The following is a 23,970-nucleotide window of genomic DNA, read 5'->3' as shown; positions in this document are numbered from 1 at the left end:
AGGGGAGTGATAAATCGACTCCCCATGTGTCTTTCTCTCTCCTCTAGGTTAGAGAGAGAGAGAGGAGAGATAGACACATGGGGAGTCAATTTATCCATTTGGGGAGTGGGGAGTCGATTTATCACTGCCCACATGATATTGTACTACTCTTAGACATTTATCTATCTTTGCATGTTGGAAGATTATAATGGTTTGCCTCCAGAAAAAAAAATTATGGGCAATATTAAAATCCCAAGTCAATGAGCCTTTGCAATTTTCCCTTAAAAAAGTGTAAATTTCAATTTTTAAAATTATTTTCATGGAAATTGAATTTAGGAAATACTGGAATTTTTTCTATGAAAAAAAACTCCATTAAAAGTCTTCTACGGTCGCATGCGGTTTTCTTGCACCTGTAAATATTTTTTGCACGAATTGTGAAACAACCAACTGTTCCTGGAGTTGGTTTTATTTAATCGTGTATACGTCAACAGTCCCCCTTCATGTGTGGACCTTTTTTATTTGAGTTGGCCCTACACGTTGCACACGTGACCCCTCTTTTGGGTTTGACGTACACTTGTATTTTTAATATCAATTAGTTGTTGGTTTTTGAACCCAGGACCTACTACGAAGCAATAACTTTGATACCATGTGAAACAGCCAATTATTCCAAAAGCTTAAGCTTTAAGAACTGGTGTTATTTGATCATTCATACTTTTATACCATGTGAAACAGCCAATTATTCCAAAAGCTTAAGCTTTAAGAACTGGTGTTATTTGATCATTAATACTTTTACATGAATAATGTTCGGCAGATGGCCCCGTGCCATTTTCTTGTCCAATACAATAGCAAACATTAAGCAAAAATAGTATACTTTAAGAATCTACAGTTTGAAGCCATTAAAAAAAATCTAATTAGTTTGAATAAACCAACATAAGGCATAACCACTGACCCTATCCATAAACTCCCATTGCTTTCTTCCACTTCACTAAAAGAATTCACAGTTCCTCCATCATCATCATCATCTTCTAACACCTCCAAAACCTCACCCTCTTCGTTAAACCTTATTGCTACACCATGTTCCCCATCAGCCAATCAAAGTATTTCATATTTCCATGGCAGCATCAAAATCGCCTTCCTCGCCCATTTGGGAAGAAGGCTTTTAATTATGAACGTTTAGTGCCACCCAAAACTCTCCTCTTGAGTTCCTCTTAATGTTGTCTGGTAATCCTGGGAATTGGGCAAATAGTTCAAGTGTTCCACCTTTGGGACCTTGAAGCCAAAACCTTAGAATTCTACTGTACGGTAGTCTCTGCTACAATAAGGAAGGTGCTATATTTGCTTGTAGCCACCCCCTTTTGCAAATGCCAGGCCTCTCAGCAACACAGAAACTTCTTTGCTTTTTGGGTCATATTTCATCAGCCTCCCTGTCTTATCTCCGCTAAGGATTGCCCACATGAAATCCCTAAGATTAAGCTTGTTTATTAGTTGTTTTTGTAATAAACAAGGGAAGTTCTTTGCAAATTAAGAAGTGTTTGGTAATGAAAATGTGTTTTAATTGCTCACCTCAACACCTCAATTCTGTATCTATACTAGCATTCTTTCTTGAATTTTGACCTGAAAGAGCATGTTTGGCAATCATGAATTTTTTCTTTGAATTCATTTTTCCTAAGGTCACATAATTGATAATCCCGTTCTAGGTAAAAATTATTTCAGGGTAAACTTTCTGAAGTTTTTAGCAGGAAAAATTTTACCTGAAATAATGTTTACCTAAAAAACGCATTACCAAGCCTTTGAAATTTTTATGGGTTTTTTTTTTTCACGGTTGTCAAACATGGAGAAAATAATTTTAAAATGCCACCTTAGGGCCTCTTTGGATACCTCTGGAACTTAATTGAAAATAATCTTATATGCAAATGTTTTGAATATTTACAAATAATAGTTATAATAGTATTAAAAAAGAATTATATATTTGATGGCTTTGAAAGAGGTTGCTCTGGTGTTTGGTCGGTCAGTGCATCAGGTGTGGGGTGAGTGTAAATGTGTGTATGCGTGCGTGGCAGACTCTTTCGAGGTAAGAAATCAGAAACTCAATTCGAGGGGTTCGACAACCGAAATGTTTCCGTCCCCGTTGGATTTCAGGCGATTGGGAAGAAGAGGGAAACAAAATTTCTTCTTTGGGCCCCTCTGCCTTTACACAGATGAAAGTACTTTTTTAAGTATAGAAGCCACGCCAAATGTGGGGATGTCGACACACTCAAAATGTGAATGACATGTCGACACATGCAGAACGTGAATGACTCGCGATTAGTCTATGTGCGCAAAATGCAAACGACTCTCAGGGTCGACAGACCATCCGATGCTGGCTAAACAACAAAACGACACAAACGATACACTAGTGCGAAGGGTAGTTGAATTAAAGAGAGACATACCTGGGAAGATGAATTCACTGCTTCCTTAATCTGAAGAGAAAAGCTACAACTACGGAAAAGTAAAAAAGTACAGTGGTGGAAAGTCAAGATAATATAAAATTCTAAGACATGTTTGGATTTGGTTTTGGAAGCTCTTCATTGGAGATAGATGTCTCATTATATAGCTTTATTCGGGTAACCGCTCCTAATTATCCCACGTTCTCTTGAAAGGAACTTTTTGGTAACTGCTCCTGCCAGTTTCCCTTATTTGTACGTCCTCCATTCCTCTAGGTGGTTACTATCGAACCTTCAGTTAATGACAGTTAATGTGCCATTCCTTTGACCTAATCTAACTATGTCATCTTCCAATCGCCGTCCAATGGTTCGGTCTCCTCTGACCGATCACGCTTATAAACAGGTATCTAGAAGAGAGGGGTCTCTAGCATCTGTCCTCCTCTTTTCCAGATAATGGTTACTTGTCTTGCATCAGACGCTAGGTTGGCATCTTAACTTCTTCCTCTCAACCATGGTGAGTGAGCATCGAGTGATTCGGTCTTTGATGACCAATAATGCTAAAAAATGGGCGTAAACAGAGGTCTTAATGTCTCATTTGCAAATAAGATTAAACTAAAATAATCTTGGCATCCAAAGAGGCGCTCAACCTTTGTCCTAACGAAGAACAAGGCAAGAAGATTGAGAAAAGTAAAGAATCCAACCTTCTCTGAAATGCGGTGCTCGAGTCGGTAAAGTAGACATCTCCATTCTCTTGATTGATGTCCACACCATTGGTAAAGCGAAAGGACCCACCTTCGGCCCCAGTGGCTAGTTGGGTGGCCAATCCGCCCTCAAGTCCAACTGCTAAGAGACCGAAATATGCATCCGCGTGTAGAGATAGCCCGTTGCCGTGTTGAACTGCAAGCCAAGTGGCCTTCCACATATGTCTTCTAAACTAGTATCAGAAGAACCATTGCACTCCTTCTTCCTAATGAAAAATCCAATATTAAAGAAGATTTTAGCTTTTCTTAACATAAGATGTGGAACACTAAGGGCCCGTTTGGATACCTCATTTCCATAGGATGGTCCTAGCCCTCCGATCAAAAGAGAAACTGCATATTATTGAAACCTCTATAGATTGGAGTGTTGCGATCATCCTATGGAAATGATTTTGGGGGCACAACCTATTTACGTTCTGGCCCATCAAATGGATGGCTTGGATCATCCTGTGGTGTGAGCCGTACGGTTCATTTTGAAAAACATGGGTTGGGCCTAACAAATTAATTGTAGGCCGACCAACTAGTGTTGGTATTAGACTTAGTAACTTTGAGCCGGATAGATCTTTTCACCCTCTTCATGTACTTTTTCTATCCGTTTGGTTGCCGGAATTTTTTTGGTTCTTGGGATTTTTGTGGAACAAAAAACTTCCTGAGAGATTGGTGGGAAAAAAAACTCCCTGGAAGTGTCCTGATAAAATAAAAATCTCATGTTTGGTTGACCGGACTATGGTGGGAAAAACAAACTTTGTTTGGTTGCTTGAACTGTTGGGAAGAAAAAAAAATTCTTCTGCAAGCTTATTTTTTGTTCCCGGGATTATTTTGGTTCCTGTCGATAAAATAAACATGTCGATATTAAATTTGGTAGAAACTAATTTTGCTATCTTCTAATGTCACCTCGTTACAGAGCTCCACCTCGAATGAGAATTTCTTGGACAATCATTCTACCACCAATGATCGCTCTAATGCAATCCAATCACGACAGCCACGATCGTTCCACCCGGCCTTAATGATCGCTCCAACCTCAACTTTTATACCAATTGTTGAGAAAATCTGCCATGCAGTTCTGATCTGATCATGCCCAAATAAACAAAAAAAAGTAAAACAAAAAGAAGTCACACGTTGAACACCGATATTTTATGTGGTTTGGCCAAGATGCCTACATCGACAGACAAAAACACTATTGATCTTCCACTATGTCAAAGCAAAATTACAAGGATTACAATGGATTAACCAAACCCACAACCCTTTCTCCTGCTCTCAACCATGACCGTACATGAGAAACCGGGGAAAACCCAAGAGTGAACCCGAGAAGTAGTCCTCTCTCTCTCTCGGCTTTTGAATCCTTTCGATGATATCATGATATTATTAAAATAACTAATTTCGAGTCTGCGCTTATAAAGTGGAGCCCCTACATAGTTGAAGGGCAAATCTTTTAAGTCAAAGCCTATGATACTCTTTATGATATATATTTTTCCTAGACTCGGCATCTTAATTATTTGAGACTACGAACCACCTTTTGTCTTAATTCACCTTTTGGCCCGAAGCTCTTCTACATTGACCAATAATTTTCATAATATTGTTAATGGACAATTTAGTTCCATTAGTATAAAGCATGACATCGTCCGCAAAATGGGTGTGTGATAGGGATATTAGCTCTTCCAACGTGATCATAGTTTACTTTGCCAGATTCAAGACCTCTTTGAATGTTTCACACTTTCACTAAGAACTTTTTCGATAAATAGATACGGTGATAGAGTCTCCATGTCTCAAGTCTCAAGAGGAATCAAAGTAATTCACCATTGAATAATGGATAAATCCTCTCTCCGGACACCTTAGCATGTGCCACTACATTCAAACTCTAGAGCATCGATCGCTAAGATAGGAATGGTCCATTCATGAGGAAAGCATGAGGCTTAGAAACATTCAATATGGGAAGAGATTTTGATGTATAACCCATCCATTGCGAGGCCTAACAAAAACTGGTTTGGATAATTGAACAAGTAAACCACAATTAAGCCCTGTTCGTTTTAGATTTCAAGGCCTGGTTTGTTTTGGATTTTGAGAATTGGACCTTGAGTCCAGTTCTCAAAATCCAAAACAAACAGGGCCTAAGGATTCATTTTGAGTCCAAAACGTTAATTTTGAGTCAAATAATCAGTTTTGGACTCAAAATCCAAAACTGATACCTTTGCCTGTTCATATTTTTCCAGAGATAAAACTTCTTTAACAAGTAGCTGCCACCTCAACTTTTAAGCTCTCAATGAAAATTTGCCTATACCACATATAACCGTTCAGAAAAAATGCAATACCAATGAGTTTTATCCCATGGTGATTTCTATATGTTTGTTAGTATCACCGATAAGGTGAGATGCCGGGAAGTTCGAGTTGGTTGTAGTGTTGGAGTTCATCAATCGCTTGTAGTTGCAGAGAGATAGGGAAGAGGATGGTGAGGATAGCTAATATTGTGGTAATGAAGATGAGCTTTCCTTCCATAGCGAAAACAAAGAAAAAAATATGCAAATACAAAAAGTGAGATAGGCTTATATGATATTTGCCTTTTAGATTAGGCAAGCTATCATGCAGTATTGCCCCATAGATCAGTTAGCAGAGGAATCATGAGAATTTGGTAAACGTCTAGAAAAACATCTCTACAGATTTTAGTCACAATAAATTCACGAGTGAAAAATCAGGCTGCGATGTTAGGTATCTCTTAGTACCAATACTAACGATCAACTTTTTCGTTCCACATATGAACATCATGTTTAAGCAAGACCATTGACGTTCAAGACATCCCTAAAAGCTAGTCGTTAGAGGGAGGGTACCCATTCCCTTATAACCAAGGTTTTAAATTTCGGTTCTTACCGAAACCGAAATTTCTGCCGAAATAGCCGAAATGGATTTCAGCAAAAGGACTCGAAATGTCAGTTTTTTGGGCCTAAATCTAGGTAATTTCGGCTGAAATTTTGTAAATGATTAAAATATTAATATTTTATCTGAAATTTCGATCGAAATTTGGTAAGTTTTAACAATTTCGGTTTCGGAACGTTTTGGTTTCGGTCTTGACCGAAATCCATTTCAGCCGAAATTTAAAACCTTGCTTATAACCCATCCCCATCCATTTCACTTATCCGATGTGGGACTATTTGCTTTTGCGTGGAACCCCAACAATCTCTCCCTCCATGTGGAAGCAACGTGGATAATCATGCCCCTCCACGTAGCGGTAATGTGGGAATCAAGAGATAACTACACCGGGGTTTCTGAGATCTTCCCCGAGGGACTTTTTCGCCCTCAGAGGCAAATCAAGGTTACCATGCCCTGAGCTCTGCTACAAATACTAACGATCAACTTGTTGGTTCCACATATGAACAATCCTGTTTAATCAAGACCATTGATGTTCTAGACCTCACGAGGTGGCCCACATTGTCCTGGTCTAGGGGTGCAACTAGGGTCGATTTTTCGGGATTCAGGTTGGGCCTTTGCCTTGAAATCGAGTTGGGTTGGGTTGATTCCTATTAATTTTTTAGCAAAAGCCCAACCTGATCCGTCCCAAGTTGCACCCCTGTCCTGGTCCCACCCAAAACTGACATCCCATCCATAAGATAAAGACCTAAAATAATCAAAGGATTCAGCTTTTCTTTGTTAAACACTAAAAAGGATTGATGAATCAAGGGCTAGGATCCCATTTTTAAAAATTAAAAAATAAGGGGCTAGGATCATCTGATCAAAATGGGGTCAATCACATCAACGGGGCACAGGTGGGCCCCCAAAAATCATACCCACCAAGTGATTAACTGATTATGCATAGTATCAGAATTTAACATTAAAATGCTGAATACCCTAAAACCTTTAGTTGCTAAAACCCTAGTTTCCAATACAAACCAGAGTCTCCTCGAAGTGAAGGAAAAAAAAAAGAAGAGACAGAGGAAAGATGGGGAGCGATAATGAAGTAGAGAAATCTGAGAAGAAGAAGATGAGTGCGCTCGCCCCTATAGCCAAACCACTTGCAGGAAAGAAACTCTGCAAGAGAACACTTAAGCTCGTCAGGAGAGGTATATTAATGGAAGCTTCTTACTTCATCTCTTCCATATTCGTTGTTTCACTTTCCTTTTCCCCTTTGTTTGTTTTAATCGTTTTATAGATGTATTGTGTGATTTTTTTTTTCCTGTTTTCTCTTCAGTTCTTCTTCCTTGAAATGGGTGTTCGGTTTATTTGTATGAGTATCTCATTGGATGAAAATCTAGTGAGTAATGCCCATCAATGTTACATTTATGTTGGGTTTTTCTTTCTTTATATCCAGACCTTTTTTTTTTCTCATTTAGGTGCTGTTCTATATATGGGTATTTTTATTTTTTGAAAAAAAATGGTGTTTGGTCTCTGTAATCTCTAGAGTATTTTCTAAATGCATGATTTTGAGCTATATGTGCTATTGTTACGCTGCTCGCCTACAAATGAAAGTGATAAATAATTATTGGAGCCTTGCACTACTAAACTATCTCATTGATTCTATAGAAAAAGAAGAAAACGTATGGGAGCTCAGATCTCCACCTCATCTGAATGTCTAATATATAAGGACTTGAATGAGCCATTTAATCTCACATACTTGATTCCACATCACTCCCCTTACACTTGCCGTTACGGTGGGGTGCGGGGGAGTAACCCAAATGGCTTCAATTTTTTTTTTCCATTGCAGAAGTTGATACTCTCCGATATAACACATTGTCAATTTCCACAGGAATTAAAGCTTCAAAGCACAGTTCTAATCTTCCACATTCTCGGTGAAACTAACAGTGTACCATTTCAATGTTCTATGGGTTAATCACAACTTTACACTTTCATATTCCTCAACTCAACTCAACTAAGCCTTTGTCCCAAACTAGTTGGGGTCGGCTAATGAATCCTTTAGAAAATCTTCATGAAGAAGGTGAAAGGATCTACCCGGCTCAAATTGACTAAGTCTAATCTTGACACTAGTTGGGTTCGTCTACATGAATCATTTTCTTCCATTCATATTCCTATGGTTGAATAATTGGCACTCAATTCCAATCTCCCTAACTTCACACTTTGAATTTCCTACAGTTGAATAATTGGCACACGATTCCAGTTTCCTTGGATCGAACTGTCATTCCATGATTCCAGTATCTCATGATTGAGATGTTGCCTTGGATACCATTTGGCAAGATCCCATGAGGTGGGGAGTTGGAAATATGAATCAGTCAAGCACGTTGACACACATGGTAAAACTGCATGAGAGATTACGAGGGAAATGATGTAGAGGTTTTCCATAACAAGATACGATAAGTAAAGAAATGATTAAAAGGTTGACAATACTTCACATTTGATCTTTTCTCTATCAAATTCTCTTTTGTAATCTTTTCTTGTCACTACACAGCCCTTCCCTTGGATTAGACCCCTTAAACAAAAGTTGCAAAACTGTACATACCTTTTAGATTCCATTAATTTCTATAACTGTGTATTACACTTCTTGCTTCAATACAACTACCCAGAATATCGAGAATAAATAGATTCAGGGTAAAATAGAAATCCTTTGCAACTAAAGGAAACACCCTAACTTAATTTAATTTACAGCAAATACTGACTCGGATGAAGATTCTTCGATCATTTTCAATCCTTTCAGGAGATATGGCAAATACCGTCAATGGTGTTGCCGATAATCTTGCAAAGAACGGTGTAGATATGGCGGGGTTGGAGTTGTTTGTCTTCTTTCCCCCTTGATTGTTGTTATCTTTGTTGTTTCTCTTTTCTTTTGCATCTTGTGTATTCCTTGGGTTGACCATCTCGGTCTTCCTCTTTTTAATGAAAGCTCTCTTTACCATTGAAAAATAAATAAAATTACCGACTAGGAGGATAACTCTTACTTCTCAGTGTACATCTTTTCATTTTGATCAAACCTTAGTGTTCAGATTTTGATTTTCCAGCATTTCTTTTTCTATGATGTTCCGTTTCTCTGCTTTCTCGCTATTTGTAATAACTATGGATTTGGGTCTCATGTTTTCAGCTTCAGAATCCAAATGTTTGAAGAGAGGAGTGAAGGAGGTGGTTAAGAGCATTCGGCGTGGTAACAAAGGGTTAGCTTTTTCATTCTTCCAAAGAAATTCTTCATCCTTTTTTTTATTTATATCCTTTCTTCCTTTATAAACTTAGTTTATCTGAAAATGGACGAGGTTCGAGTATTTGTCTAATTGTACATGGAATAAATGACGATACTTATAGTATCCATTAGTTTGCAAACTGAAGATTGAAGCCAATAACTGAACCAACTATTAGCAGCGGGTAGTACTATTCCAAGTATCGCAGTTGCAGGAATTGGAATCTGAAATTTATTAGAAAGTCATAACCCATCAAGTACAATAATATATATCCTCATCAATATCAACATCAAAAGCACTCAAATAGCCCTAAATATTTGTGAAAATGAGATTGAATGGATGTGTAACAAAAAGCAAAGAAAATAGTGATTTTAAATCTTGAAGCGAAGAAGTGCACAATCACAGAGTTGAGACTTATTGTTATTGTCTGCTAGCGGTGGCAAAACACATAACACTTGACATCCTAAAGAAATTGGCAGTAACTTACAACCAAATTGTATGTGCTCAAAAACCATTATAGGAATGAGAAAGGTGGAGGGAAAGCATTTTCATTCCCACCTTCCTTTTTCTTTTCTTTTTTCTGCACAATCTTATTCTGATAGTCTCATGCTTTTCGCTTATAATCTTGCTTCACTTTTTCTCCCTGCTAACTCTTTGGATTCCAGAGTAGATAAATTTAAAATTTACAGCATGTTTGTTTTTTTCGTAATTTTCCTGTACGATATACTTTGAATAGCTATTGAAGTCCAGGTACTGAAATAATTTTTGGTGGGTTCAGATTGTGCGTAATAGCTGGAAACATTTCTCCAATTGACGTGATAACGCATGTCCCCATCTTATGTGAAGAAGCTGAAGTCCCATATATATACATCCCCTCAAAGGAGGTAAGTTGGAATCTTTGTGTTGACATGTTTCTTTGATCTCATTCTGTGTAAGGCCTAAGGAGCAATTTCACCATATCAGGTGGTTTGTTGTCCTATTTGACACCTCAGCTCCCTATTTAGTTTCTGTAGCATTCTTTACTTTTATTTAGGGTCTGTTCTGTTGAGGGTAAGTAGGGGGTAAAACATTGTTTTCCCCTTGTGCTAAACTTAAGGGTGTTCCAATAATCAAAATATGAGCAACTTTCCTCGTAAGTTGTTTCTGTGTTGTATTTACCCTGAAAGAGGCGAAATAGCATACACTCAAGGAGGTAGTAATTAGAAACTATGTAATTCGGAGTCGCGTTGAGTGCAAGTTGGGATTTATTTCTATTTTATTAGTAAGCATAGATTTATTATTTTCAGCTATCGTGAACGTAATATTTTTAGTAAGAAATTCCCCTTAGTCCCTGGATAAAATACGTAAGGAGGAAGCCCTATGAGAGTTTTGGAAAACGAAAAACAGCTTCCCCCCACCAATGGCTTGTGTAGCCTCCACACATCTCCCTTCCCCACCCTCTCATCTCTTATCATCTTCTTCCTTTCACTCTTACGCTTGGGTTCATAAGCCATCCTTCCATCCCCCTTCTTTTCCTCTCGAGTGCTTGATTCTCCGATCTTCTCCCTCTCTATTTATCTTGGTTGTAAACAACTCCCTTTCCCCTCTATCTGGCTTGCTCTCTTCCCTCTCGGATACATCCTGTAGCAGACGATCAAGGCTCGACATCCGATATGTCATTTCCCTGGCACAAAACACCTTCACTTTCATTTCAGCAGCCTACTCATATATTCTGCCCCTTTGAACCTTTCACAGTCCTTACATCCTTATTTTACCCGGATCGATCCTATCCTCTCTTTTTTCGAATGGCAGATCGACCCTACCCTTGCCGCCAACAATTCCTACCTTTTAAACTTCACCCATCATATCCTTCACCCCTTGGAACATCTTATAGGCCTACTAGTCGGATTTCAGAAATTTGATTATTGGGACCAATTTACAGTTGAGGACTGATTTTTCTTTCACATTGATTAGTTACTTCTTGTTGGGACTTTTAGCATGGAACATGGTATCGATAATTTAATTTTTATGGATTATTGAAATTGCCAACCTAGAATTTCTTCAAAATTCTTTGCTGATTTTGATTATTCACGTTCTATTTATGTTGATTTGAGAATACATGTTACTGATTTTATTGAATTGGAACTTATTTTATCTCTCCTTAATTCCCAGAAAGTCACATGCAAAGGTTAGGTTTGCATCACCTTTCCAATGCCTCTCCACAGTTTGTGCAGCCTGTTTGTGGTGATTGAAATAGGTTCATGAGTTCAGCCCCACAGACAAAAGTCACCTCCATCGGACAATTATAACCGTTCAAGCAATGGACTTTTTTCCTTCATACGTGAACTGTTAGTCGATGTTTAACTGTCCATTGCAGGCCATCTGTCACTTTTGAAAAGTTAGGGTTGTCTAATTGGTGTGATACCCAGACATGGCCCATCCACAGTGAGGCCTATCTCATGACTGTTTCTGATCGTTGTACATGTGTACTATGGTTACTGAGGAGAGCCACAATTTGGAAGGCCCCACCAATGAAACCTGTCATTCATTAAACTTTGAATTAGAGCATTCTAGAACCGAGACTAATCATTGGAGCAAGTGCATCTTAATTGTGTGTGGTGAACTGAGCCATGACATCGTATTTGCAGAGAAATTATATGGTGCCTGACTGTCAAGTCCCGTGTAGGCGGTATGTCAAAAGCACTATCCTTGATATTTGATCCAACAGCAGCCTCTTAAAAAGTGGGCTGCCATTGGATCAAATATCAAGGGCGGTTAACTGTGCACCATATAAAAACTCATATTTGCAAGCGCATGTTAACTGTGTGTTCTGAACGCCATGACATTGTATTTTAGTGTGTGCCGGTCAATCCTTAACCTGCAAGAATTCACTTTGATTACATTATTTTTCTTATGTACCTGTCAATCCTTTTCAGGATCTTGCTACTGCGGGGGCCACAAAGAGGCCTACATGCTGCGTTTTGGTGCTAACGAAACCCAACAAGGGGGAATTGGGCCAGGAGGAAGAGGAAAAATTGAAGGCAGATTACACCCAAGTTGTATCAGATGTGAATGAACTCGCATCCTCCCTTTATTGAAGAGCACAAACCCAATTCCTTTTGCCTTGTAATGTTTTCTGTAGATGTGGCTATTTTGGTTTATAGCCTGACATTTTCTTATCAGTAGGTAAAAGCATGTGCTCTATTTTCATTCTTGCAGGGGACCAGAATAAGCTGTTTTGTTCATTATTCATACATGAAAACAGAATCAAGTTGTCTTTGTATTGAGTAGTTAACATCACCACAAACTGTTGAGCAAGGTTTGGAATTTCAGTTTCGACCCCAGCTGAAAATGAAATTTCAGCAATTTCGGCCAAAATTTTTAAATTTCGGTCCCAGGCGAAATCTGAAATTTCAGTATTTCGGCAGAAATTTAAAACATGCTGTTGAGTAGATAAATGGCATTGAAAGAAAGAAGCTGTTTATTATTCACATATGAAAACAGAATCAAGCTGTCTTTGTATTGAGTAGTTAAAATCACCACAAACTTTTTGAGTAGAGAAATGGCAAATTGAAAGAAAGAAGCTGTTTTGTTTATTATTCACGCATGAAAACAGAATCAAGCTGTCTTTGTATTGAGTAGTTAAAATCACCACCAACTTTTGAGTAGAGAAATGGCATTGAAAAAGTTAAAGTACAACTACGGGAAGAAAAGGATGTTTTTGTTTATTTTTAGATTATTGATCAGGTGTGGTCCTTATCTTTCCTTATAGGCAAGGTTTTTTTTGTTATGCTTGAAGATAATATTTTTCGTCTTATTGGGGCATCTGATCGTTTTCTAGAAAGCTCCATGCCCATGCCTCTCTTCTATGGGAGCTAGGCTAGAAAATAAGACAATAGGCATTAATTGCCTAGGATGTGGATATGAACGTTTGGGGCTGTTCTTCATGAGGATATCAAACTGAGGTTTATGTTATCCTTGGATAGGCTTGCTTTTAACTCTATTCAAACCTCAGTGCGTAGGGTAGCCAATCTTAGGGATTTATTCAAGATACAATTATCCAAGCAGCTGAGCCAATCCCAGGATAAGCTTGTCCAAGGATTTCAATTACTGTAGAGAAGAACAACCTCTTTTTAAGGCTAGTATGAGTAAATCTTCACTCGTGCTTTGATTCTTTGTGGTTGTTTCTTGTTTAATCAGTCGCCATGGTTATTAGCAGTCACAAATTTTTCCAAATAATTGAAGATATCTTTTTAAAAGATCTCGATTTTTTGTTACCTGAATAATTCTAAATTCTCAAATTAATGACAAATTTTCTGAATTAAACCTGAATTTAATTAATAAATCTTCAATTTCTTGTAAAAATATTTTCAAATACCATGAGAAATTTAAAATGAAAACTGAACTTGCATCCTAATCTTGCAAATTGATGCACAAAATCATCCTTGCATGTGCTATGTTTGTATTGCCAGAACAACATTTCAAATGGATTTTTATTTTTTTTTGTGAAAGGAAAAAATTTATCATAAATTTAAAGGGAAATGATATGATTGTGGTTAATTTAGAGGGATATTATCATAAATTGAAGGTCCCTCTAAGTAAAAATTGAATAGGACTGGTTCAAGTCATCTTTTTTCGTGTGTTAAAAAAGAAGGAAATTTTAGAAATATTTTTCCTTCAAATGTTTTCCAGAAAATTCCTGCAATCCAAACAGGGCCTAAGGAAATTATTCAGATAAACATGAGAGGTTAACATTGATTGACATCCACTTCAATGGAAAGATTTTCTTTTAGTGAAGCAAAAAAATCTAGGTGCAACAAAATGAGAAAAAAGACACCAAGGAAACAAAGCTTAAGCATGAGTGAAAAAGAAAAGAGAAGGATGCCTTAATCATGCATGGAGATTATTCTTGAGGAATCCGAATATAATAAAGTGGGTAAAGAGATTTGTTTTTGTGGTCTTTTCAAAGTATTATCCATCACAAGGGAATAGTGCACTTTGTGATTCCATGTCTCCTCAGACAACCTTTTTTCCTTGTTGGGTGGTACTGTATGATTTTACAGCTTGTCTATATCAGAAATTATTTTGCCTTTCTTAGTCAGTTATAACCCCTTGCAAATCTTATTAAAGTACAATTTACAGTAACTCCGCATAAGGGAGGAGGTGCCCATTAATTCTTATGGTGTTAACTGTTGGACCTAAGATCTGGAAGAAGAAATTAAATCTGCATATATCATTATTTCACATTTGATAAAGTGAGAATAAAGTCATAAACATACAAAAATAGTGAACACCGTGAACCATGCATGCTATTTTTGTTTGATTGTTTGTGGGTAGTTACATCTATTCACGTAGACCAAAACCTACCAACAAATGGGGCTGTTGAACTGTATTGACAGTCACACACACAGACATATGTATAGGAATTTGCTAGGCAATTTCACGGAAAGCCATTTCGCAGACAAAATCTGCTAAAATGTGAGCCTGTGTGGCTGTTCTGTCTCGCAAAAGTGAGCCGAATTAAATGAATGAGACAAAATCTGCTGAAATATGAGCTTCTGTGGCTGTTCACTCTAGCAAAAGTGAGCCGCAAAATTGCTTCTCATGAAGCTACCTAGCAAATCCCATATATATATTTGGAGTAGAGAAGTCAGTTTGTGGAAAGCTCAAGGATAGGTACACATGAAGAGTTCTAACACTTCAATTTACACTTTAATGCAGAAGTTTTGATTCTTCTAGCATGATGGGTACTTTATTAATTTAACCACTCCTTCACTCAGAATAAAACTTTTAAGGGTTAGTAATGCAGACACCCTCTCCACAAGGAAGTAAAGGGAGAAAAGCAAGGTGCCTACCTAACCTTGAGTGTCCTTTAAGGAACTTATTCTTGCTTTGTTTTTAAGTAAGAACTAGCAGCAAAATGTCCTAACTCCTAATCCAAAAGAAAATGGAGTCACTCCTCTTAGGGGCTATTCATCATGGGGATAGTAACCCTTGGATAAGCTGTTTTGTGATTTGGCTATACCCTTTGGATAAGTTTATATTGAAATTATCTTGTCCCTTTTTTACCAATTTTGCTTTGGTAAAATTTTATCCAAGAACAAAGGTCGACGTGAACAGAGGATAGGTCTCATCCAAGGAAGATAAATAGGCCAGCTTGTTGTCCCCATGGTGAACGGCCACTTTAGGAATTTATAGGGTTACTATTCCATAGAAACCACATCTCTATAGTCTACTACTGTTTGAGAGTCTAAAAAGCAATCCTAAAATGCCAATATTCCCTTAGAATTTGGGCAATGCAAGTACTAATGTCTGTTTACTTCTTTCTATTGGTAGAAAACTAATGCCAAGGAATGCAATTTAGTTAATGGGTGTGTTTGGATATATACACTAAAATTGAAATTTGGTGGGGGAAGGAAACAAGAATCCCAGGTTGGAGTGGGGTTGTGAGACTAAGAGACAAAGAGGGGTCCAAATCTGTCAACTGTTTTGGATGCTATATTGATGGACCTGCTTTTAGGTGCATGGCCAAAGCATACATGTGGCTGTCTGTCTACTCAGTCACACAGAAGCAATTCTTCTTTTTCCCTCCTTACATTCAAACTACCAATTGGTAAAATAATAATAATTCCACACTCATTTGGCTATCCATTAGTGCATGTCCTCATGGAAGCATCCTCAAATCACTCCCCCCCTCTTCCTCTTTGACTCCTTTTTTGGCTCCAAAAGCCTTCTTGTACATGTGTTTTGAGAATGATATTTCCACCTCCTTTCCCACCATTTTCACCCCCTTTTGTTTGCCTTTCCCTGAAATTAAATGATTCATTTTCAGTGAAAGACAAACAAAAGGGGGTGGAATCTTCCCTTAAAATTATTCATTTTCAGTAATAGACAAATCGAAAGGGCGTGGAAATATCATTTTCATGTGTTTATGTATATTGATAATCTTCCCTCTTCTCTTTTCCTTTTTACTCTTTATTGAAAGACAATGGATAATGAATAATGAATAATGAATAAAGTATGTCTAAAGAGAACATAACCATCATCCTGACCTCTGCTTAATTTGGAAAAGTTAGGAAAGAGGGTGTCTTAACTCTTAACTAATCTATGCAGTCTATTATATTGGAAGGGAAAATGGATGGTAACTAATCAGAGTACAGAAGTAGCTATTCCATGGGGCCCTTGTTGGTGGAAAAATGATGGGGCCCATTTTTAATTGAGGAAGATCTACACGTGGATTGCATGATTTGCTATCCAGGGCAATCACTATTCACTAGGCCCGGCATTGGTAAATAAAGGGGTGGATTTATCATTTCCCTATTCTCACTTTGTTCTCTTTTGACTCCTTTTTTGTTCCAAGGCCTTTCAACCCTGCCCATTTAAATATTTGAACGTTTATACATTCCGTCTCCATAATGCCCCTGCCATATTTTATTGCAGAAGTTCAATACAATTTACCGTTGTGCCTTGCACATGACCCACTCATTTGATTGCAAATTTGAAACCCAATTTAAGCAGTGACAGGGTTAAATACCGTTTGATCCCACAACTCCCTTACTCTAGAACCCACTTAAGTATATAAACCAGTCATTCCCAAAATACACACACCCCACCCACCCCACCCCCCCCCCCCCCCCCCCCCACCCTCTATTATATCCAGTTGTAGAGTAATTTAAACCATGTAGACATTCTAGACCAAATAGGGGTGGGAATGCTGGATAAAGGGAGTCGAAATATCATTACTCCATCCAACTGAATGAAAATCTGCAAGGCTGAGTATGGATTGTTGGAATAAGGAATCGAAATTGGCATCCTATTCTGATTCTCATGTAAATGGAATGGAAAATATTAAAATAAAATATTAATTTAATAAATTTAATAAAAAATTCATTACAGTAGGGTCTGATACAGTATCAGAATACCACCATGGGGCGAGAAATGGATTCCAACATCCCCTCCCCACCACCTCATTCTGTTTTCATTTGTTTGTAGTCTACTTTTTAGGCATTGAATCGTATTCATTTTGCTTGATTTTTGTACCATTAGAAGATTTTTTGATTAACTATCTAACGAGTTCAAGAAACTTCGATTTGAATATGATCTGAGGAAAGTTATGGGTGATTTATAACTTGGTACATATCTATTACGAGATTTCTATTTTAGTATTATTTTTGTCAAGTTTTTAACTTTTATTTAGGTTACTTTAGATGGACGGCTGAGATTAATTGCTTAGGTTTTATTTTAGCTTTCATGATTTTTTTTTTATTATAAATGAAAATTTGCCTTTATGCTTTTGAGTTCGAGTTGCTAGGATTAGCCTCTACATGAGTATTAAGAAACTTAACTTCTACGGAATTGTAGTAAATATCATCCCTTTTGACGGGGATCGAAGGGTTCCTTTTGCCTTTGTTACTAGGCAAGAAGAACCTCCAGATTTTTCAATTGCAATAGATTGCCAGAATAGGTGATGGAATAAGTATTCTATTCTGATAGAGGCGACAATGACAATCGGACAGATTTAAAGGGGGGAAATGCTGGAATTTGTTTACTGCCCATTGTATTCTGATTGTGCCCGTCAGAATGAAAATTTTATTGAAATTTTTTAAAATTAAAATTTTATTTTAATTTGTTTTCTCCAAAGTAATAAGTCACATCAAGAATTCCAAGAATTCCAGTACTGCTCTAATCAGGGGGAGTGGTGGGGCCCACCCTGGTATCTGTCACTACGCTGTCTCCACTCATTGGGTCCTACAGATTTGCACCAATGGTAGGAGGGAGACCAGAATTCAGATGTGATTTTCAATGCCTCGAGATCAGTAATAAGTAACCACTCCTCAAATAATTCATTCCTAGACTGCCCTGCACTGCAAATTTTAGTCCTCTACCCATTCCCCTTACATGTAACAGTTATACATACGCATGAGAGAGAGAGAGAGAGAGAGGTGGCAGCTTTTGCTTTTTAAAGTTTCCACTTTAGATTTGTTAATTGAATGGACTGTCTGCTGACAGTACATACAGACCGTGTGAGTGTGCTGATGGGGTTGTGGAATCAATAAAGCAAACCCCAAATTAAAAAAATAAGTGGATGAAAAAGAAAAATACCCAACAAAGATCTCATGCCCTTCATTGCTCTGTGTTCAGACACACGAATCTCGAGCCACTCTCGAGATTCTCATACTTTTTTTTTTAATTACCACAAAAGATAGAATTTGGGACTTTAATGAATGGCCACTCAGAGAATGTTGGATTCCATAGCAGGAACAACTAAAGCACTCTCTCCCTTCTCCTTTCCTTTTCCTCATATCTCACTCATCAGTTTTAACAGTCCAAGAAAATTCCCCTTCCTCTTATCTTTAGACCATTGGGAAATGGACCCACAAGGGATTTCTTCTTCTTTTTCTCTCTCTCCTTTTCCTTTTTCATCTTTTATGTGTTTCTCTTCTGAATTCTATTCTGGGTTTCATTGTTTTGTTTTTAGTTTTGCCATTCAAGATTAGAAAATTCACCCATACTCTCCTTTCTAGACAAATGTATGATTGACCCACCAAGGAATTTTCCTGTTTTCACCTTTTCCTTTGCAATTTTTAAGATCTGGGTTGGCATTTGAGCAATTGCTTCAATTCTATATTTTGTTTCTTTTTTCTATTAAATCAGTGACAGGCATGTTAGTCCTCTCTTTACTACCAAACCCATGTTTTTTTTCTCTACCTCTGACAACAGATATGAGTGGGTGGATGTCTATAATGGGGAGCATGAGGGGTTCTACTTGTGGGTTCCAATGAAAATCACCTCAAAACAGGAGAAGAAAATCCATTGAGGATCTATTGCTTGACTCCATTAAAGCCTCCTACAAGCTCATAAGATCAGTCTTTGTATCTGGGTCCTAATTTCAAAACATATTCAATGGATAGAAAGGGAGAGAAAGGTGTTCTCTGTTTGGTGGTTTTGTTCTGGTTTTGGAGTTCTGCAACTGGTCTGCTTTCTCCAAAAGGTGTCAACTTTGAAGGTAATTTGAGTTTTTCTTCAACTTCTACATATTGGGTTTTCCTTTTGAAATATAATTTGAATTTGAATTTTTTTGTTTAGTGCAAGCTTTGATGGGTGTAAAAGAATCTCTAGAGGATCCTCATAAGGTTCTAGAAAATTGGGATGCGGACTCTGTTGATCCATGTAGCTGGACTATGGTTACTTGTTCACCTGAAAATCTAGTCATTGGATTGTAAGTTATAGTGCAACATGTCAGGAATTTTGTTTTCTCTGATTTATGTTATGAATTTTTTTTTCCAAGTTTTTTGTTAATTGCACTAGAGAGGCTCACCCAAACAAAGAAAACTTTGTGATGTTTTGCCTACAGTGCAACAAACCAAAGTAGAAAACTTGATTTTCCTTTTTAGGCCTTTTTAGGCTATGACCAAGTTCTGAAAAATAAACAGTTCTTTTGACTTGTTTTAATGGTTCCGTTGCAGAGGAACTCCCAGTCAAAATTTATCCGGTTCTCTTTCTCCAAGCATAGGGAACTTGACAAATCTCCAGATTGTGTAAGTAGACATAAAAGGATTAAATGATTTTTGCAGTTTTCTTATTGCCATGTTTTTTTTTCTGCTATTGGTTTAATGAGGGGGTATTTTGCAGGCTGTTACAAAACAACAACATATCAGGACCTATTCCAAAAGAGATTGGAAAGCTCTCAAAACTTCATACACTTGATCTTTCTAATAACTTTTTCACCGGCGAAATTCCCACTTCTTTAGGCCACCTAAAAAACCTTCAATACCTGTAAGTACCATACTGATTAAGAGGACTTCTAAAGTTTGATTATTTGAGAGAGGCAGGAGTTAAAACATGTCTGTTTTTTGAACCTTTGAACTATTTCAAGTTACGTCTAAATTGAGAAGGAAAAAAGATTGATGGTTTTGATTTTTGAAATAGTTTTCTAGGGCTGAATCTGATATTGGATATTTGACTTGGTTACATTAGGAGGCTTAACAATAACAGTCTTTCAGGAGCATTCCCTATGTCTCTGGCTACCATCACTCAGTTGGATTTTCTGTAATCCTCTTGACCTTACGTATATGAATTTAGTATTTTTAGTTTCTCTAATGGTTATATTTTACTAAAGATCTTTTACTTCATGATTCAGGGATCTTTCGTATAACAATTTGAGCGGCCCTATACCCAGGTTTCCTGCTAGAACTTTCAAGTAAGGACTCTAATAATCTATATTTTTTTTATTTTATCAATAATATTAAATGCTGAATTTTTTCTTTCTTATTCGGCTACAGCGTTGTCGGAAACCCTCTGATCTGTGCAACTGGGGCGGAGCAAGAGTGCTATGGGACGACGCCAATGCCACTTTCCTTCAACACCAATAATTCACAGAGTACTTATCTCAAATTTTAAAGTTGCAACTTGAAAGTTTCTATATTGTTCTTTTTGGTTCTCAAGTCTGCTACTCAATAACAATTATTTCCTTTTTTGTGGTCCTCTCATGAATGAAGCTCTGCAAATAAATTCAGCTTTTGACATTTTTTTCATCATTAACCTAGGTCACTTAATTTTAGCTATTTATATTCCTTTTTCTTACAGTTATTCTATCATCTTTTTTTTTTCTTATATTGTTCTATTCTTTTTCTTCATTTCTCTATTTTATGATTTTTCTGAAGGTGCTGAAATTGGAATTCCTTTTGTGCTTTAAGACATGCTACCACAATCAATTTTCCTGATTTTTAGTAACTAATTTTCCTCTACCCTTAAAAACTGCTCTCTGCTGCTGTTGTCTAAATTCATTGTTTTATTTCACTTATCTCTATAGTCTATAATGTTATCTTGGATCCCAATCTAGTTTCCTTCTCTGCTCATATATTTCAATCAATCGTGGTTAAATTCTTTTTCGTCCATTCTGACATGGATATACTTAGCTGTTTGACACTAACCTCTCATTCTCCATGGTTTTAAAGGTACTATACCTTCAGTAAGATCCAGAAGTCACAAAACGGCCCTTGCTCTTGGGACAAGTCTTGGATTCATCTGTGTAATCATTTTTGGATTTGGGCTTCTTCTCTGGTGGAGGCAAAGACATAACCAACAGATCTTCTTCGATGTTAACGGTAAGTAAAATGCATACATGAGAACAAATTTGAGCTCATCAATTTCTCAATTGAATAAAATCCTAAACATAGGACTTCTGACCGCGGAGATTCTCTTATGTAATAACACAAACAAGGAGAAGAATAAATATAAATATACCTACTCTCCTCATTTGATGGATACATCAACACTTGTTTACTCTTCATTATTCACAAAATAATTTACATATATGTGGTTTTAACTCTAATTAACTATCCATTCAACTTATCAGACCAACATCATGAGGAAGTTTGTCTTGGAAATTTGAAGAGGTTCCAGTTCAGAGAGCTTCAGATTGCAACAGATAACTTCAGCAGCAAGAATATACTTGGAAAAGGTGGTTTCGGAAATGTCTATAAGGGTCATCTCCAGGACAGAACTGTAGTTGCGGTAAAAAGGCTAAAGGATGGAAATGCCGCCGGTGGGGGAATCCAATTTCAGACCGAAGTAGAGATGATCAGCTTAGCTGTACACAGGAACCTTCTCAGGCTCTGTGGCTTTTGTATGACAACCACAGAGAGGCTCCTGGTTTACCCATACATGTCCAATGGAAGTGTAGCCTCTCGACTCAAAGGTAATAAAAAGTTACAAACAGAATATCATAGAATTGGGTTGCTAGAACTTTCTTTTTTTATCTGGAGGAGTTTATCTAAGTTTATCTTTTGATCCAAATCCTAAGTTCAGATTATTAAATAAGATAATTTATTTGTTACTTATTTCTAACAGGAAAACCAGCATTAGATTGGGCTACTAGGAAGAGAATAGCTTTGGGAGCTGCGAGGGGTCTATTGTATCTTCATGAACAGTGTGATCCCAAGATAATTCACAGGGATGTAAAGGCTGCTAATATATTGCTTGATGACTACTGCGAAGCCGTAGTGGGAGACTTTGGGTTGGCGAAGCTTTTGGATCACACAGACTCGCACGTAACAACTGCCGTGAGGGGCACTGTTGGGCATATAGCTCCTGAGTATCTGTCCACAGGCCAGTCCTCAGAGAAAACAGATGTCTTTGGGTTTGGAATCCTCCTCCTTGAATTGATCACTGGTCAGAGAGCTCTAGAATTCGGAAAGGCCGCAAACCAGAAAGGAGCCATGCTTGACTGGGTAAGCTAAAATTTTGTACTTGTTGAACTTAAGCTCTATATTTATAAGTCTATTTTGCCTACCAACTTTCTTCCAAAAAAAAAAACCCTTCATTTCTGACACTTCTTTCTGCTTGATTCATTCATCTAACTCTGGTTCTTGGCCCAGGTTAAGAAAATTCACCAGGAAAAGAAGCTCGATATCCTAGTCGACAAGGACATGAAAAACAACTATGATCGGATTGAGCTCGAAGAAATGGTTCAGGTAGCTCTCTTATCCACTCAGTACCATCCCGGACAAAGACCCAAGATGTCTGAAGTGGTACGAATGCTGGAAGGTGATGGGCTTGCGGAGAGATGGGAAGCTTCCCAGAAAGCAGAAGCACCCAAGTGGAGAGGCCATGAATTCTCCTCTTCGGAGCGATACTCTGATCTGACCGATGACTCTTCGTTACTTGTTCAAGCAATGGAGCTCTCTGGTCCGAGGTGAATTACAATACAAATTGATAAGAAGAAAAGACTATTTCAAATATGCGGTATCAGTGCTATTCAAGAAGCGAACATCGGATAGAAGAGTTTGTAAAGTACATCAGAGCTCCAAAAGGTTGCCATGGCAACTCCAGACTGTACAGAAGCTGATTTGAGTAACTGACATTATTATAGTGACCAGTATTTCATGTCTTTTTTTGTTCTCAGTGAGTGAAGAAGATTGAATAGGATTGAGATTGTGCAATGAGTCTTGTGGTTGTATGAATAATGTGAGTGAAATTTCATGCAAAAGAAAAAAGAGGTGATAAAGAGGTGTTATGTTTAAATTACAAATTACATGAATTGTAGTTCAGTAAATTTCATGGCTTATGGTGACTTGTTTAACTTTGTTGTAGAAGAGTGAGACATTGTATTAGCATGTTTTGGTCATGGAAGATGCTATTCCAAGCCCTGTTTGGTAGCTCACACCCCTTCTCTTTATTTTGAACTCGAAGGCCCCGTTTGGATTGCAGGAATTTTCTGAAAAAAGTTTGGAAAGGAAAAATATTTTTAAATTTATTTTACCTTTTTTTACATACAAAAACAGATAACATGAACCAACCTATTCAATTTTTACTTGGAGATCTTCAATTTATGATAATACCCCTCTAAATTAACCATAATCATATCATTTCCCTCTAAATCATGGAAAGAAATTTGTTCCCAAGTATTGTTTTTCAATCAGAAATGTTTTTCTTGTAACCCAAACAGGGAATAGTTGAAATATCAACTCCCCTGGGAACTTCATTTTTTACAGCAAAGTAAATTGCTACATTTCACATTGCATGTAGGTGATCGAGGCCGTTCATTAATAATCAATTTCTGATGAGAAATAACCTTTTTTTTTTGTTAAAATGACAACCATGCTTACTACCTTTGTACACTTGGTAACATTACTTTGTACACTTGGTAACATTAGCGTGGCTGTTTGAGACAATCCTAAACCAAGTGTGTTTTTGTATCATTTACCTGATAATAATAATAAA

The 23,970-nt window shown here is 37.4% G+C and overlaps 2 protein-coding genes and 1 pseudogene across 2 annotated transcripts; 2 read left to right on the top strand and 1 right to left on the bottom strand.

Annotated features, from left to right (window-relative positions):
- Positions 1 to 831: 831 nt before the first annotated feature.
- On the bottom strand, positions 832 to 5,653 carry LOC143878126 (protein STRICTOSIDINE SYNTHASE-LIKE 10-like; annotated as a pseudogene).
- A 1,341-nt stretch (positions 5,654 to 6,994) lies between these two features.
- On the top strand, positions 6,995 to 12,527 carry LOC143878229 (H/ACA ribonucleoprotein complex subunit 2-like protein). Its single transcript, XM_077380532.1, has 4 exons — positions 6,995 to 7,209; positions 9,177 to 9,246; positions 10,046 to 10,151; positions 12,183 to 12,527. Exons 1-4 carry the CDS (start codon positions 7,089 to 7,091, stop codon positions 12,342 to 12,344), a joined length of 459 nt encoding a protein of 152 aa, XP_077236647.1. The 5' UTR covers positions 6,995 to 7,088; the 3' UTR covers positions 12,345 to 12,527.
- A 5,652-nt stretch (positions 12,528 to 18,179) lies between these two features.
- LOC143879287 (protein NSP-INTERACTING KINASE 1-like) lies at positions 18,180 to 23,312 on the top strand. The gene is made up of 11 exons (XM_077381595.1): positions 18,180 to 19,252; positions 19,333 to 19,465; positions 19,713 to 19,784; positions 19,879 to 20,022; positions 20,224 to 20,295; positions 20,387 to 20,446; positions 20,529 to 20,626; positions 21,204 to 21,353; positions 21,605 to 21,946; positions 22,099 to 22,478; positions 22,626 to 23,312. The coding sequence occupies exons 1-11, from the start codon at positions 19,150 to 19,152 to the stop codon at positions 22,944 to 22,946; spliced, it is 1,875 nt and encodes a 624-aa protein (XP_077237710.1). The 5' UTR covers positions 18,180 to 19,149; the 3' UTR covers positions 22,947 to 23,312.
- The last annotated feature ends 658 nt before the right edge of the window (positions 23,313 to 23,970 follow it).

Source organism: Tasmannia lanceolata, unplaced genomic scaffold, assembly GCF_043159265.1.
Source record: "Tasmannia lanceolata isolate RefF3 unplaced genomic scaffold, GAP_Taslan_0.1 ptg000006l, whole genome shotgun sequence".
NCBI lineage: Eukaryota > Viridiplantae > Streptophyta > Magnoliopsida > Canellales > Winteraceae > Tasmannia > Tasmannia lanceolata.
The sequence above is the reverse complement of the archived record's forward strand: the minus strand, read 5'-3'. Positions and strand labels throughout refer to the sequence as shown.

What these genes read in the sequence shown, in the direction of transcription:
- LOC143878229 (XM_077380532.1), top strand. Translation starts at nt 7,089, where the DNA reads ATGGGGAGCGATAATGAAGTAGAGAAATCTGAGAAGAAGAAGATGAGT. An exon ending in ACTTAAGCTCGTCAGGAGAG is followed by an intron (nt 7,210 to 9,176) that starts GTATATTAATGG and finishes TCATGTTTTCAG; the next exon opens with CTTCAGAATCCAAATGTTTG. An exon ending in ATTCGGCGTGGTAACAAAGG is followed by an intron (nt 9,247 to 10,045) that starts GTTAGCTTTTTC and finishes TGGTGGGTTCAG; the next exon opens with ATTGTGCGTAATAGCTGGAA.
- LOC143879287 (XM_077381595.1), top strand. Translation starts at nt 19,150, where the DNA reads ATGGATAGAAAGGGAGAGAAAGGTGTTCTCTGTTTGGTGGTTTTGTTC. An exon ending in TTGACAAATCTCCAGATTGT is followed by an intron (nt 19,785 to 19,878) that starts GTAAGTAGACAT and finishes GGTATTTTGCAG; the next exon opens with GCTGTTACAAAACAACAACA. An exon ending in AAGGAGCCATGCTTGACTGG is followed by an intron (nt 22,479 to 22,625) that starts GTAAGCTAAAAT and finishes TTCTTGGCCCAG; the next exon opens with GTTAAGAAAATTCACCAGGA.